Raw genomic sequence first — 15,665 nt, forward strand, 5'->3', positions numbered from 1 at the left:
GGAACTAGGAAACTTAATGCTTTTTGTTGCTTTGATCATACTGGAATCATACCCCGTGTAATCCATTTTGCACACATCCAGACAGGAGGGTTGGTTCCAAGTCCCCTAATCTCAAGTAATACAGCAAATACTTACACCTTAGCAAAGGAAATTACTTCCTTGACAGTCAGTGGAGGCCTAGTTAATGCAAATGAGTCTAAGGCACAATTTACCTCATCCTAAAATCGTCACCTACATTTGCTTCCAGAAATCAATCAGTAGATCACCACCGACTACTATGTGCAGCCTTGGCACCTAATATAGGTATACATTGCTACATTTTTGATGTCTGCAGTCAGGCAAAATAAATCATGTCTCTGGTGTTCTTATTCTTCAACCTTCTTTATTCCTTCATGTTTATTCCCATCTGATATATTTATAACCACCCTTCGCCTCACTTAGGCTCCAGATAAAATCAATATACAGCCATGATTTAGCATGGCCCAGGAATAAACCACAGGATCCTTGCTCTGTTACACAATAAACTAGGTTGCTTCAGCAGAAGACCACATTTAAGCATTGAATGTGTCTCACTCCATTTATCTCTATATTTTCCTTTTCAAAGTAAAACATGTTCATGAAGTATCTGTAACATAAATAAAAAGCAATAGAAAAGTCTGTTCTAGCTAAATCAAGTTTCATGAGCAGTTAGTTTATTTTTGCCACTACAAATCATCACAAGCCCAAAGTTCACTATTTTGCTAGGACAAAATTCATTGGGAATTTCTGAAGTAGAGCCAGGGTTGCATAACTTAATTTCTCATCTCCTATTAAAACTGCCAGGCTTACTTTAATCAGAATGATAAATGCAGAGTCATACGTCTTCCTTCCGACAGTAATGCCCATCAATACTTCAAATACAAACAATTGTGACATTTGACTTTATAAAAATTACCTGGTGCACCAACAGCACTTAATTAAATCATTTAAAAACTGCTTTTGTTACATTTAATGAATGATATATTATACTGCAATGAAACGCGCAGCAATACAAATACTTCACAATACTAACAATTAAGGCTCACTTCGCTTACGGCAATTGACAACACAAGTGCTCCTCACTTCATTCAGTTTGTGCATTCCAAATGAACTGGTTAGCGAAAAGGGTGCTTCTTTGCTAATGAGTTTTGTAATCAAGGCATCTATTTTAATTTCAAATTGGCTAGATTGGGGGAAATGGCTGAACTAAATGACTGGTTCTAATTAGGATTATAAAAATATTCATCATGCAGCAGAATTAGCGCAAGGTCTTGATTTCCCTACATTTGCATATAGCTTTAGTTTAAGAGTGGAAAAAAACCTCCTGATAAATTGTCTTCCTTTTAATGAATTGAACAAACACTATATCTGTTTTAGCCGTCCTTTCATTTAAAGGCACTGATACATATTCATGATTTGTAAATGAAGTTAAGTGATTTTGATTCTTCAGTTCATTACCATGTTGAAGAAGAGACTTCTGTAAATTACCTTTAATACTCCCAATCTCAAGGGTTTGAGGGGGTGGGGGGTGTTTGGTTTGTTTCTTTTTTAACTTTACTAACATTTCAGTTTATCTGTTTGATGGAGCTCTGCCTGCCTGGGAGAGCTGCTGGCAGGTGGCTTGTCCAGCGAACGACACATGATATGTTTGTAGAACCTGATGTTCTCAGAAGAGCATTCAAAAGGCAAAGAGATGAAAGGCTTATTTGTGGTTAAGTCATGGGAACAGGACTTTATCTGGGTTCAGTTTCTGACTTTGTTATAGTCCTCAGTGGTAGTTAGGCAATGAAACACTTTAATGACCTGTGCGTGAATACTCTATGGATACTCCAGGGACAATGCTTTGTCTGTCAGCTTCAAGTTTACTTGCAAGCTCTCTGGGGCAGGGATTGCTTCATAATATGAATGTGTAATACAATCAAACAGTCACTATGGTGGGGATTTCTAAGAGCAGTTACTGTAATATGGCTTGTATTAAACATGAAACACTAAGTGTTCCTTTATAGCTGGGGAACATACACTATTTCAATCCTCAGTATGACAGGCCAGTAAGAGTAAATGTTATGGCAGCTTCCTCTATTTCTTTCCCTTTTGGGTGAAAAAAAAAAAAATGCAATAGGTGTGCCTCCATCTTCACTCTGCAGGACACTCAAATGTCAAGTGACTAGTGCAAGATAAATTTGAAAGCTGAGTATTGTATCCGTAGGACTAGAACAAGTCATGCTCTTCAGGTACCAATGAGCCATGATGAGAAATTAGCCCCAGTGTGTTCTCTCACATCATACAATAAATGGTGATTCTACCATGAGGACCCATGAGGGAGTAGAAAGAGCTTATTTTCCTTGTTAAATATGATGTTCACACCTTGCTAAGAAAAGCTGAGTTTTACCCAAGAGGTGCAGTCTTGAGCTGTTGCTGATAAAAGGAGAGGTTGCTCACACTTTTAACAACTACAGTTACATCTAAATTCCAAGACACGGGAGTGCTGCTGAGGACCAGGTGACAGCTCTGGGTGCCTGCTGATATATATCAAAATGAGATGTGAGGCAGCCACCAACCCAGCTCTCCTCATCAGCCCCGTACCTCAGTTCCTAAGGAAAGAAAACCCGCAGGCCTGGGCTGGAGCCACATCTCACTTTGGACATGAAGCAACACACAGTTTAATTTCAGCACGTCTGCAATATGCAGCTACTATTTTAGAACTGCACTGTCCAACTTTAGGAGTTCCAACTCAAACTACAATATCTTCACTCGAACACAACCCTAAAATCCCTACGTGCCTAAGTTACCATGAGAGGCACAGAAAAATCTGAGAGCAGGGGGTGGGACACTTGCTGTGAATGAAGGAGAATTCAACTCCCCCGTATCTGTAGTAGCGAAACTGAGCAGAGGAGATAGATGGGGAGTTAAGCCTGAAAACCTACAGCACTGGCACCCCCTGAGACACAGGGATCGAGGGTCCTTCAAGGCACTGAGAGCTCTCAATGTCCCAGCTCAGTGACCTACTACGACAGGAAGAGAAGATGAGGAGTTGTCTTTTTCTCTGTGTGTGTGTGTGCGTGTGCATATAAAGGTCTGACAATTTCTTTATATGACTCCTCTTCAAAAGGAGACACATGGAGAGGACAAGAGGCAAGGGGTATAGCTTGCACCAGGAGAGGTTTCATCTTGGTATAACAAAGACATTTTTTACTGTGAGAACAATCAATCACTGGAACATCCGCCCTGGGGGCACAGTGGAGTCCCCCTTACTAGAGGCTTTTCAAGACAAGGGTGCTAGATAATCACATCTACACTCCCTTTCCCACAAAAGTTTGGACCAAGTGATCTTTCCAGATCCCTCACAACCTGGGATGTTCTGCAAGTCTATGAAAATGGCTCACTACAAAGAATCCCAGACAAAGATGGATGACTGCCCGGAATAAGGTGCCTACATTTTGAAAAAAAAAAATCCCACTCTTGGCTGTCTAACTGCCCCATGTCATACTGGGAGCCTGGGCCCAAACTCCAGCGGAGAATTTCTCCTGGCAGCAGATAGGCACTGCCTTCGTGACTCTGGCTCTGTGTGTCTAGACTAATAAAAAAACTTTCCCATATAGTCCCAGTGTTATCTGTGATCCTTTTTGATAAATTCAGCAGTCAATATAATCAGGGCTCTGACATGTACCACATTCAATTTTCAGATCATAACTTGCCACAGCTCCAACACTGAAGGCATCTCCCCAGTCAGACCTGATATTGTCTGCCAGGTGCAACTTAGTGATACAGCAGAATATTATCTTGCACATTTTATTTTTCACCTCATTCGAAGAGATATTAAGACACCCACTTTCTATTGTTCGCTTCCTGCTGAAGATTAAGCCCTATGGAGAGAGAAGCCACTGATTGCCAAACTTCTTGTTTATCCAGTGTTCTCAAATTCATAATGGTGTAGCTGGAGAATTTAAATTGGTCTGTTATTGAATTATTCAGTCTCTCACCTATTCCCAGTGGGTCCCAATCACAGTTGGGCCTGTAAGGATCAGGTGGAACTGTATCTCTTTGCATACTGGGTTTTTTTTCTTAACAATGGTGATTTGAAATATTTTAAATCTCTTTTTCCCTATTTCCATAATATTTTATCTCTTTTTTATAAATTATCTTTTAAACAAATATTCGTGCAAGGGAGTTGTGCATGTTGCTCTGAAAGATGTTTCAATGTCATTCTGAGAGAAATTCCATGGAGTTGGAAACTCCCCTCAGTTTCCATCTCCAGACTGATCCATTCCCCTGAGGGGTATTAGGGTGTAGAAAGTTGAGCTTATTGAGAATTAGTTGGTTCCTTGGATAAATGAGACAAATCATAAGGCACTTGAAATATTAGTATCAGAAATGCAAGACCAATTCAGGATGAAATATTAGCATTAGAAATGCAAGACCAATTCAAGATCTTCATCCCCAGCCACTATGAAAGGCAGCATCAAAGACTATACCTCATGTATATGCTGGTACACTCTGAGCTTTCACAGCACTCCATAAAGCAGTTTTCAATGCTCTCCAACAGAGAATATCACACCTTTTTCATATATTCCCCTTCCCATCATCAAATGATGCAAGGTTCATTTAAAATGGCTTCCTATATATTTTTTGTAAAAAACCAGTGAAAAGTGGAGGATGAAGCCCCATTTTCCCTTTGTAGTGGCTCATATATCCAAGTGCTAATACAGACAACTACTGGTGGGACCCAACCTGACTTGCAGCAAAATTGGCTATAACATTTACATAGTGTCCATCTTCTGTCAAAGGCCACAGGGGACCATTAACAGAACCAACACATGCACACATCAGATTGCACTATTTTATCAATAAAGTAGACAAAAAGCTACTGGGAAAAGATCCAAGATTTTCAACTCACAAGATGCAATTAACCTCTCAGGGCCTGATAACTGCACAATACCACTTGGCTGATCAGAGGAGGAGCAGTACACCCAACCCATGCTTGCTTAAAGCCCTGCAAAAATTCCTCCTGTCTACTCTTCATATGTTGTGAGAAGACATTAGGGTCTACAAACTTGCTATATGTTCATGCCCACATAAACAGATTTCTTGGCTCAGCCACACTGCATTTATTTGATAATACAAGAGAGTTAGCAAGGCAGAAAAGGGTCATAATTGACTACAAAAATGAAGAACAGGAACAATATGCTGTGTCAACTCATACTGAGGAAGTATCCTCAATAATTCTCTGGATACCCCAAAGAGAAAACAAAGGATGGTGGCTGCCCCTAAATGAATGAAGTAACCAGCAGTGACATGGCAAAACATCTTTCAGAAAGCCTGCTGAGCTCCATCCCTCTCACTGTATCTTCTCACTTGCTCCTTGGAATAGCTCCAAGCAGGAAAGAGAGGGACAATATCCATGTGAGAGTGGTAATAAAAGATTTGGGAGCTGAACTGATGCTGTATTCAATTATTTCAGTTGATGGAAGAAATAACATTGACAGAAAGCCTTTAGCTTTCTCAGCTATGAAGCCGTATTTCAAGGAGAAGTTCTGTTGAAAAGAGATGGGATCCTTCTCTTAAAGGAGAAGGTCACTTTTGGATATAAGACTGCTGTGAGGCTTGGGCTTTAAATTAGAATCATGTGAGACTGGTAGCAAAAGTCCACAGGTAAATGTAATAACAGGTCTGTGCAAGGGATAAACTAGGGGAGTGGGGTTATTCAACAAAGCTACAGCAGGAACAGTGAGAAGAACAGTAGGTCTACCTGCAGAGCATCCTGCAATGCCTGAACATCAAGGCTGACAGTAAGAGAGCGCCAGTAGGAGAAGCTGGAAGTATAAACTTATGATGAAAATTACACATAATAGTGTCATAACAGTGGTTCACTGAGGAGAATCACCGCTTGATTACCACAGGAAGGCATCACTTGCTCAGGACAAGCCTTGCATATCACAAGCACATAGACTCGCTCTAAGGTCTCATAGCATTCTCTTAAGCAAGCTAAAAGACAGTAGGTAGTTACTATTAGTTGGGTAGAGAACTAACTAGGAAACCATATTCTGAAAACAGTTATCACTGTCAAACATGTAAAGACTGTGGTTCCACAAGGATGTCACAGAGTTCTACATTATTCCATTTATTTACTACTGTTTTAGAATAGTGAATACACCTTCTAAAACACCAACTTGGAAGGGACAATATTTCTGTTAAAAGACATAATTCAAAATATTTTGTGTTTTCTTGGTTGGTTGTTTTTTTAATCAACTGGATAAATAGACTTATATTGTTGTTAAATGTGTAGAAGTTAGCTTAAAAAAAAAAAAGAAGGATGCTTCAGATAAAACAATGATTTAAAAAGAGGCTTGAATCACAGCCATGGAACTATAGGACAGAAGACCTCAGAGGAAAGCTTTCTAACAGGAAGATCCAAAACACCAACTATTTTTATTTCACAACAAAACTTTAATATTGTTTTCTACAGTTATACACAAAACAACTTTAAAATCTTTTGATCTAGGCAGTGACCAAATCAATTATTTGTAGGGCACTAGCTGTTGATACTTTATTTTACTGTGTGGAACAATATAACAGGCGAAATGGATTTTCAGACTCATCATTCTCATTAATTTCTAAGTTGGCCACAGCTTGCTTACAACACTGTATTATTATTTTTAATTGAAAGAAAAATAATAAAGTAAATATTAATCTGAAAGCTATTTTTTAATCTAAGAAATTAAATTAAATTTGCAAACTTGCTTACACATTCACAGTTATGAGAGGATAGATTAGAATTTCCCTTAACAGTTCCTACTGCTGGGAGTCAAATCATAGATATATGATTTGTTTTCAGAGATATTTGTATTTTTATATCTGCCTCTAAAGCAGTCATTACAAATAGACTTTAAATGTCAATCACACTTTTAAAGCTTAGAGAGGTGGAAGATTATGGTGTCCCACTGTAGAAGTGGCTACAGCACTGAACATACAGTAAGCGCTGACTTTCATCAGCACCTTCCTTGTCACATTATCTGTGGATGAATATTACCTGCGGGTTACAGACTAATGATTAACTTTCTATTTTATTGCCCTTTCATGATTTTAAATCAAAAGCACTTCAGAGCAGCACCACCTATTTTGTGCCAGGTGATTTCATGCTGACTCACAGGAAAATGGGCACAAAAACAAAGGACAGAGGAGTACCAGCAGAACCAGGATGCAGTTAGAGAATTAGCCCCTGACAACAGCATGGCATCTCTTTGGATAGCCTTCTCACAACTGCAGAGCACTACTGCACACTCTCTAGCCACTTATTTTAGGAGCTGTTGATATCTTTTTTTTGGTCAGCAGCAGAGTGATTAAATGATCATTGCCACTGTCACGATTCCGTGATCACAGGTAGGAGAGAGGGAATGGCATAGCAGTGTGTATAGGCATGAGATCCAGAACTGAGATCTAGAGAAAAAGAGAGGAGAAAAACCACAACAATCTTATGAAGATGCACAAGACCTGATGAAGCTACTTAAGGATTTAGGATTTTTAGCCTAAAAGGCACTTTCTTCCTGTCATTGGCCTAGCATCCATCTAACAGAAGGCCATGGCTGACCTCTGGTTTCCACTCAGATGTGGCAGTACTCTTGTTTTCAGACAGGCAGGAATGTACTACATTGGCCTCTCAGAAGACTTCATCTGAGGATTTCACAGAGCACCGTTGTCACAATCAACAGCACTGCCCATTATCTCAATATCAACTGCAGCTGCAGTGAAGCTGCATGATCCTGAGCCAGTGACAATTCTTTTACAGTACTTACTAAGCCAAGATGTAACTGAGCACAATCTATACCTGGGTTATGTTAAGCAAATCCTTCAACTGAGAAAAGCACTGCCTTCATAGTTCTGCTCAAGGATCAACTTTTAACCAGCACTTGAGGTCATCTTTCTGAACACTGAAGGAAAGCATCATGAGTGGCTTTGAATGCAAACGCAGACATAAAGTCAAAGCCTGAACTTCTCATTTCTCCATTTCCATTTGGCCAACAAGCTGCAGAGCACCTCATTTTTGCTCTTACACTGTGGATAAATTTGTTCAGTTCCTGGGATATATTGCAAGCAGCCTCCTCAGGTTGTTTCTAGCTCACAGATCATTTTCCTTGGCTTTCTTCTGAGCAGAAGGGAACAGCTTAGGTGAGCACTCAGATGCATTAGTCTGAAGAAGCAGAAGCAAAAATGCTCCTGAGCCACTGTTGCTGTACTGGACCAGAGGAGCATAATTACAACGTCACAATCCAGTGCGATTTCTCTTTCCAGTGGCTAACATGTCATAAAAAGTCTACAAAGCACTGGAAATAGAGGTACAGTGTTTCAACCCAAGAGCAGATGCTGCGCACTCACTACAGCTGGATCTCTTTGCAAATGCATACTCATCATGTCATATCTGGCATCTCACACCCATGAGTGTCTCATCAGATATCTGCTTCTTTCAGGGCTGTCTTTGTACAAACACCAGTACCATTTAAAATCTTTACCTCCAGTTTAAAAGTGGCATCAAACCATTCCGTGACACCAAATAAACAAATTGGTCTTTCTAGCCTACCTCAAAAATCCCCATTACAGTGAACATCTGAGTGCATAAGAATATTTGACATTTGACTAACTCCTTCATACTGTAAGGACTTGATACTACGAACAAGTGTATTTGCAATAACTTTGTGCTTGCAAATGTCACTCAAGCATCATAAGTAGCATAGCAGCAAACCATGTGCTGCCTGCCATAGCATTCTGCCAACAATTGGATGGAAAGGTTGCATCAGGAGTACAGCAGCAGTAGATGATTTGATTATACCCATAGTAACTACTTGGGCAAAGATTTTCACTATCCTTTCAAAGGAAATCCTCTCAAATAAAAGAGGCAAAATATTTTGGGTGTATTATCCTTATAGCTCCGATGTGAGACTGACTAGTTTAGAAAACTTCAAAAATAACTGTAGGAATTGAAATTCCCACCCAGAACACACACACACATACTTGACAGATTAATGTGAAAAACTTAAAGTGGCTATTCAGCATGTTTTTACTTTCCAGAATCTATGAATGACAGACATGGAAGAGTGGAAAGATGAAAGCTTGGCAAGTTTTAAGATTTCTAAAATTTGTAACTTGATCATCCAGTCTATGTCTCAGCTTTGGACTGTAGTGAGACTGCTGTTCCAGAACTGAAGCACACACTCCATAGCCACAATACTTTGCAAGTCACATTGCACCTGCACTGCTGAGCATCTTTCAAGACAGATGAGTGCTATGTAAGAGCAGGCTTGCTAAGGACAACTAACAGACTTAAGAGTTGTCTAACAGAAGGCACTGCAAAGTGACTTAAAAAGTGGCACAGAGGAGTTTGTCGTCTGTTGCTGCTAACTGATTTCCAGATAAAGGAGTTCAGTTGCAAGCACAAAGAGCACCCCCTCATGCAAAGCAGCCAGTTGTTATGGACCAACTTAGCCTGAGTGCTTGTTCCTCAAAGACAGCTCAGCAATCACCAAGGCCTACGAATTAATAGCTTTTCAGAAGAGCTCCATATGTTGTGTCAAATCTCAGATTCTTTTCATCTTCCATACCATCACCACTACTCAAGTTTTTGTACCCATCATGATCACTGTTTATCTCCACTCCCTTTAGCAAGCTTACTTTGGAGTCCCTGGGTGGATTTTGAGCACATTTAAACCTCCAGAGTGAAAGCAGCAAAGTACATTATAATTTCTTCACCCTCTCTGTAAGTGTATGATTCTACACATTATTACCTTCAACATCTGGCTCAAGAATCATTGAAATATGAAATCAATTGCTCACCTTTTGATCCAGACTGTAAGCCAAGATCCACTCCTCCTGTTTGGGGTGGAAGAGCAAGCTCTGGATATAGAAGTTCAGACGGTACTTCTGGTAGGTAGCCCCTTCATCAGAGCTGATGAGGATGCTGCTCTCAATCTCTGGATCACTAAGAAGCATGATCTAAATAGAAAAATGGAGTGGAAAAAGTGTTAATGGAAAAGTGAAACTGAACATCATTTAAAAGTGAGGTCATACAGCACTGATTCTTGTTAGATGTATTCAGAAAATTGCTCAACAGTGTAAACAGCCCATAAGATTTCCCAAAGAGAGTTTGGGTTTTCTTTTCGTGTTTCATTTCCATTTTATTTGGTGATTCATTCATAGATTCATTCAGTGATTCCTTTTTTCTTCATTATATTTTTATCCAGATAAATTCAGAAAGCCTAGCAAGAATGAAAAATGCTATGTTGATATCAAAGCTGATTTTGGTTGGGTATAACAACTTCAGACAGCCATGCCAGGCTTTCCTGGTCCCTTTACAGTCTACCACCTCTATTCCCAAATGTGGAATACTCTCTCCATAAGTACACAATGGGGCACTCCTGAGATTTAAGGCTTCCAGAGCTACAAATGAGAACATCACCACACTGGAAACACAGAATGCCTACTTGGATCAGCTGCTGTCATCTGAAAATAGTCCACGTGCATGTGCACAAACACTGATTTCATTGTCCTTATTTCAGCTGGGATAGAATTAATTTTTCAGTATGGGATTTGGTGTGAGAACAATGCTGGTAATACACTGATGTTTTCAGTTCTTTCTAGGAGATCAAGGACTCTCCAACTCCCTTTGTCTTGCCCATGTGCAGGTACACAAGAAGCTGGGAGGAAGCACAGCCAGAGAACCAGACCCAAATTGGCCAATGAAATATTCCATATCGGGTAGCGTCACGCTCCATATATAAAGGAGGCATGGCTGGGAAAGAGGGGATCTTCTCTTGCTTCTGAGATTGCGATTGTGGGATCTCAGTATTTTGGGATCACTAGCCAGGAATGGGCTGGGTATCAGTCAGTGGGTGGTGAGCAATCGCATTGCCGATTACCTGTTTGTACTTTCTATTATTGTTATTGCTTTATTTTATTTAAATTATTAAACTGGTTTTATCTCAACCTACGAGTCTCCCTTCACCCCTCCATTTCCCTCCTCTAGCCCCCAGGCTGGGGAGTGTGAGTGAGTGGCTGCATGGTGCTCAGTTGCCTTCAGCTCAAACCATAACACTCATATATCATGCTTCCAATTTATACAGTAGGAGATATTCATTCACTCAGTGAACACATTATTTTCCCCAAGCGCAAGAAAGTGTATGACCTCAATTTGTACCAGGAGGAAAACACTTCTGAGCCTCTATTTTTAATTAGAAAATTATTACCAATATTTTAAAATGGGTTGATTCCACAATATCAGATGGCATGCTCTACATAAATGTTATCAAGAAAAATGTTGTGGAAACATTAACACCATCTTATTAACATCTGGAGAAAACGACATCACATTAAAGCAAATGCCAGTACCATAAAATAAAGGCAAACAGTGGGAAATAAATTAGAGCTGTGCTAAACACAGCAGGTTATTGATACAGTAACTGAAACAAATATAGAAAATGCCTTTCAGCAGGAAAACAGATTCAGAAACTGTCTTTTTTAGCCAGTTGAAGAATGATCATCTAGCTGAGATCACTGCAGTTTTGTTACACTCATGTCCCCATTAATTTTTCCTATCCAACTTCACAAACCTCCAACTTCAAGACCACAATAGGGAAACACATTAATTTTGACAGCAAAAATCAGTTACAAGGAATGGTAAAATCCTTGGTATGTTAGACCTTGATCAAGCAAAAAATTTCAGCACTTGTTTAATCTTAAGCACCTCATTAATTCCATGAAGTCACCAAGCGAAAGTTAATATAATGTAAATAGTTTCTGATCCTTTGCATTAAAAAATTAAAGGGGCCTTTAAAAGTAGAACCGAATGTCGTCCCAAGGTGGAGCCACCTGTATGAATACAGCTGGAGCTCAGAGCTCCTTCAACATCCCTCACAGATACTGCTTACCAGCCTTGTAAAGCAATCTCCACCTGTTCCCACATAAAGCCATACCACGAGGCCTGAAAAAGTGCACTTGCATTGTGCTCTGGTGCACAGCATGGGAAATGAGAAGCATCCCCACAGGCAACTGACTCCCTGGGAATTAGTCCTGAGAGTAGGTCTCCACCTAGATGGGAGCTTTAGTACATTTCTTCTTTCTAATCAGATAAAAATATGTATTTAATTTTGCTTCAAACAAGAAAGGTTTCCCCACTATTTCAAGATATTTTTTCTGTCACTGGTGACTTACACTTCAAGGACATTTTGTCCCCCAAGTATACCCCTGTTCATCTAAAGCATATTGCCTGTGCCAGACAGAGAACTGTAATGTAGTTTAGTAAAAATCACTTGCTTCTGCAGAATGGAAGAAGAATGTAAGATTGTCAATATAACAAGATATTCCTGAGAGATCTTACATTTAAAGGGAAGGACACTTCAGGAATAAAAAGATTTTCCACCTGATGTCACAAAAGGTTACAAAATTAATAATGTTGTACATTAAAAGTTCACTGTTAGCGTTCTGGCCTCAGATAAGGAGCACAAAACAGCTAACAGTTGCATAGACCTGATGTGGTACACATGCAAAACATCCACTCTGCCCTTTCACACATGATCTGCAACACTTCAGTGGATAGTTCAAGAAATAGGTCAGATGAGACTGAAAAGGTGATGTTTCCACCAGATGGCTCATAAAGCCAGGCAATTTGTTCCTCTTGAAGTGTAACAGTGGTTGCAAGATCAAATAATAAAACCATCAAGCTAGGAAAATTAAGAGCTAGAGGGAAAGCTGAAAGAGTCTAACAACAGTCATGACAAGAGTCATACCTTGTTGCAAGTGTCATCACATTAGTTGCCCACCCCCCTTCACCCAGTCTGATATCTTCAAATGGAGAAAAGAACACACCCAGCATTTCTGTTGTCATCCACCCTCACAGACAAGGCTGACCCCACACAAAGCAGGGTGGAAAAAACGAGACTCAGAGAGAAAAATGAAAGGCCACCACCAATCATGTAGCTAGGACTGGTTCACAGTTTTGTTATGTGGAGAGCAGGAAAAGAGTGGGAGAGACTCGGCTTTGGGGTTTTTTTTTAATTGTCTTTTTTCTGCTAGAAGCTATGGCGGGAGGGGAGAACTTTTGGCAGGGGAAATAGCAGGATATTTGTCAAAGGCCTGAAACCGCCACTTCTCATTTTGGGGCCAGGACAAAGGATCCACTCCAGCAGTGATTTAGATTAATTGCTTTTCATTAAGAGCCAATAAACAAACTCCAGTCAGAATGAGCATTTCTGCCAGCACCCTGCGTTGCTATTTATAATTGCCGTAAGGAATAGCAAAGGAGCACCAGAGAGTTGTCAAATATAACTTATAGGTTTTGTAAGATCTAATAATTTTCTATAATATTAAATTAAATGACAGCCCTTATTAAAAAGGAAATTACATTTCACCTCGCTACATTCTAGAATACATATATATACATGCACATATAGATAAAATATTGTTTTCAGCTGCTGTCTTCTCTAGTTTAAGTGGAGAGGGGAAGGGGAGGCAGGATTGATTACTGCTAAGGGTAAGTCCTTGAAAACATACTTGAGATGAGGTGGTTTATACTGTGTATCTTTTCCTCTAGAGGCTATAGCCTGACCTCCGAAATTCAGGGGACAATGAACGGCAAGCATCACACAAAACAAACCAGGCTGAAAATCAGACTAAACTTCAGGTAGCTCCTTAGGAGATAAATGCAGAGGAAGAGAGCTGTCTGGTATGTGATGTGTGTCCTCTAAAGCAGGAGATTTGGGGGCAATGATGGGAGCACATACAGAGCTGTTCTGAATAAACTCCAGACACCAGCAAGGGAAGCACATATAATGAATAAGATGATTCGAGAGGCCACCTTGCAAGAACAACATAAACTATGATGTATGGACTGAGATCTTTGGCACGTGATCAGGAAACCCATACAGCTCGGAATACTTCAAGAGGATTTATCCCAGGAAATAAGCAGCACAGACTGCAGGCAGAAAGAACAAGGAAGGGAGGTGTCATACCTATACCTGCCATGATGTATTTGGTACACTGCATAGAAGTAGCTAAGTCACTCATATTTGTTGGAGAGCATGTAGGACATTTAAAGTAGCTCTGAACAAATGCAGAGGTGGGGAAGAAGTAAAGTGACACAATATCACAACACAAATCCACTAAAACAGCATGCCCTCTGATGGGGCTGATATAATAAAAACTAAAGTAGGCTTTGTAACTAAGAATCTGAGTTCCTGTTACTCTGATTAAAATCCCAGGTGTGTAACTGGTTTAATGCAAACATCTTCCTCAGTATTAGTTTCACACAGGCTATGTCCAGGTGGATGAGTCAAGATTGACACACTTCTCTGCTCCAAGCTAGCCAGTCACAAAGATGACTGTGATCTGGAATATTGATCCACACCAGTAATGAGCTAGCACACTTCTCACAAGCATAACACTACAGTGTGCCCAGAGTCTACTGGCTTGAAGCTACAAGTAGCCTGAGCTCATATCTGCCTGAATCTGACCACTGCAGTTATGCCAAAGACTCCCCTATAGCTTGGCACTCAGTGCTTCTCTCAATACCCTTCACAGCCCTGCCCTCACGTTAACAGACCTGTCTGGCACATCACTGCAGTCCTCCTTCTGCACCCAAGGCACAAGAAAAGCCACACATACACACACTCCCATCATAATACCTGTATCCACAACATCAGATTCAAAAGCTTTATCACCGCTCTCACTCCCTGGTTCTGTGTTATCCCAACACAACAGAGATCTGTTTTGTACACAACTGAATCTTTTAATAAACTATCTCTGGACCCAAAAATGTGCCACATAAAAGGCATTTTTATTAGTATTAGTTTTCATTGAGTCCCTTTATTTTTCTCAACCAACATAAATTTTCACTGTAAATTACCAAAGCGCATCTCTAAATCAGCACAGAGAAGTTTTATAGGTACAATATCTGGTAGCAGTAGTACAACTGAGCTACATTAGCAGGAAGCATCCCAGTAAATTAATAAAGAAGATAGGTTCAAAACAAATGCCTTTTTTTCCCAGAAACAAGCAGATAGCTTTAAACCATTGTGTACTGCCTTCTGATTTTCCTTTTCATTTCAACGCACTTTTCATAAGCAGTACTTTTCAGAAGTCCCAGCCACATTCTCATTCACCTATATAAAGTGCTATTCTAAAAAGAAATAACCAAAACTGTTTAAAAAAAAAAAAAAAAAACACAAAAATACCACACCTACAAACCATCCAAGCCTCCATAGCTACAAAAGAACCCAAGTTCCTTAACAAATTATTAGCAATTTGCTCTGTAGCACTGCACTGTCCTCTTCTGCAATTGAAAAGGTAGTTCTGCCACAACACTGCTGAAAAAAACGAAACTTAAAGTTTCATGTTTACAGCTTCATAGGAATTTCCCTATTGAATGTACTCAAGCTTACACATGAAGAGGCTATCTTTCTTTCTTTTTTGGCCTATACCCACTAGACCCTAAACTCAGAAGCACTTTAGATTCTTCCTAAAGGCAGGCTACATCTACATCAACAACAGGAAAACACAAATCTGGTTTTAAAAGAAAAAAATGTTGTTTGGGGTTTTTTTGCTTTCCTATTTTGATTTAAAACATTAAAAGGATTGTATGGTCCCACAAGGACTCTGGAGATAAGCCT

At 39.8% G+C, this 15,665-nt stretch overlaps 1 protein-coding gene across 1 annotated transcript in view; it reads right to left on the reverse strand.

Moving 5' to 3' along the window:
• Positions 1 to 15,665, reverse strand: part of SORCS3 (sortilin related VPS10 domain containing receptor 3) — a 307,228-nt gene that overhangs the window by 125,495 nt on the left and 166,068 nt on the right. Inside the window, exon 4 of the mRNA XM_042791658.1 lies at positions 9,841 to 9,999. Within this exon, the coding sequence (XP_042647592.1) occupies positions 9,841 to 9,999 (159 nt within the window). The remainder of the gene's footprint in view (positions 1 to 9,840; positions 10,000 to 15,665) is intronic.

Source organism: Tyto alba, unplaced genomic scaffold (assembly GCF_018691265.1).
Source record: "Tyto alba isolate M040663 unplaced genomic scaffold, T.alba_DEE_v4.0 Super-Scaffold_1, whole genome shotgun sequence".
Taxonomy (NCBI): Eukaryota; Metazoa; Chordata; class Aves; order Strigiformes; family Tytonidae; genus Tyto; species Tyto alba.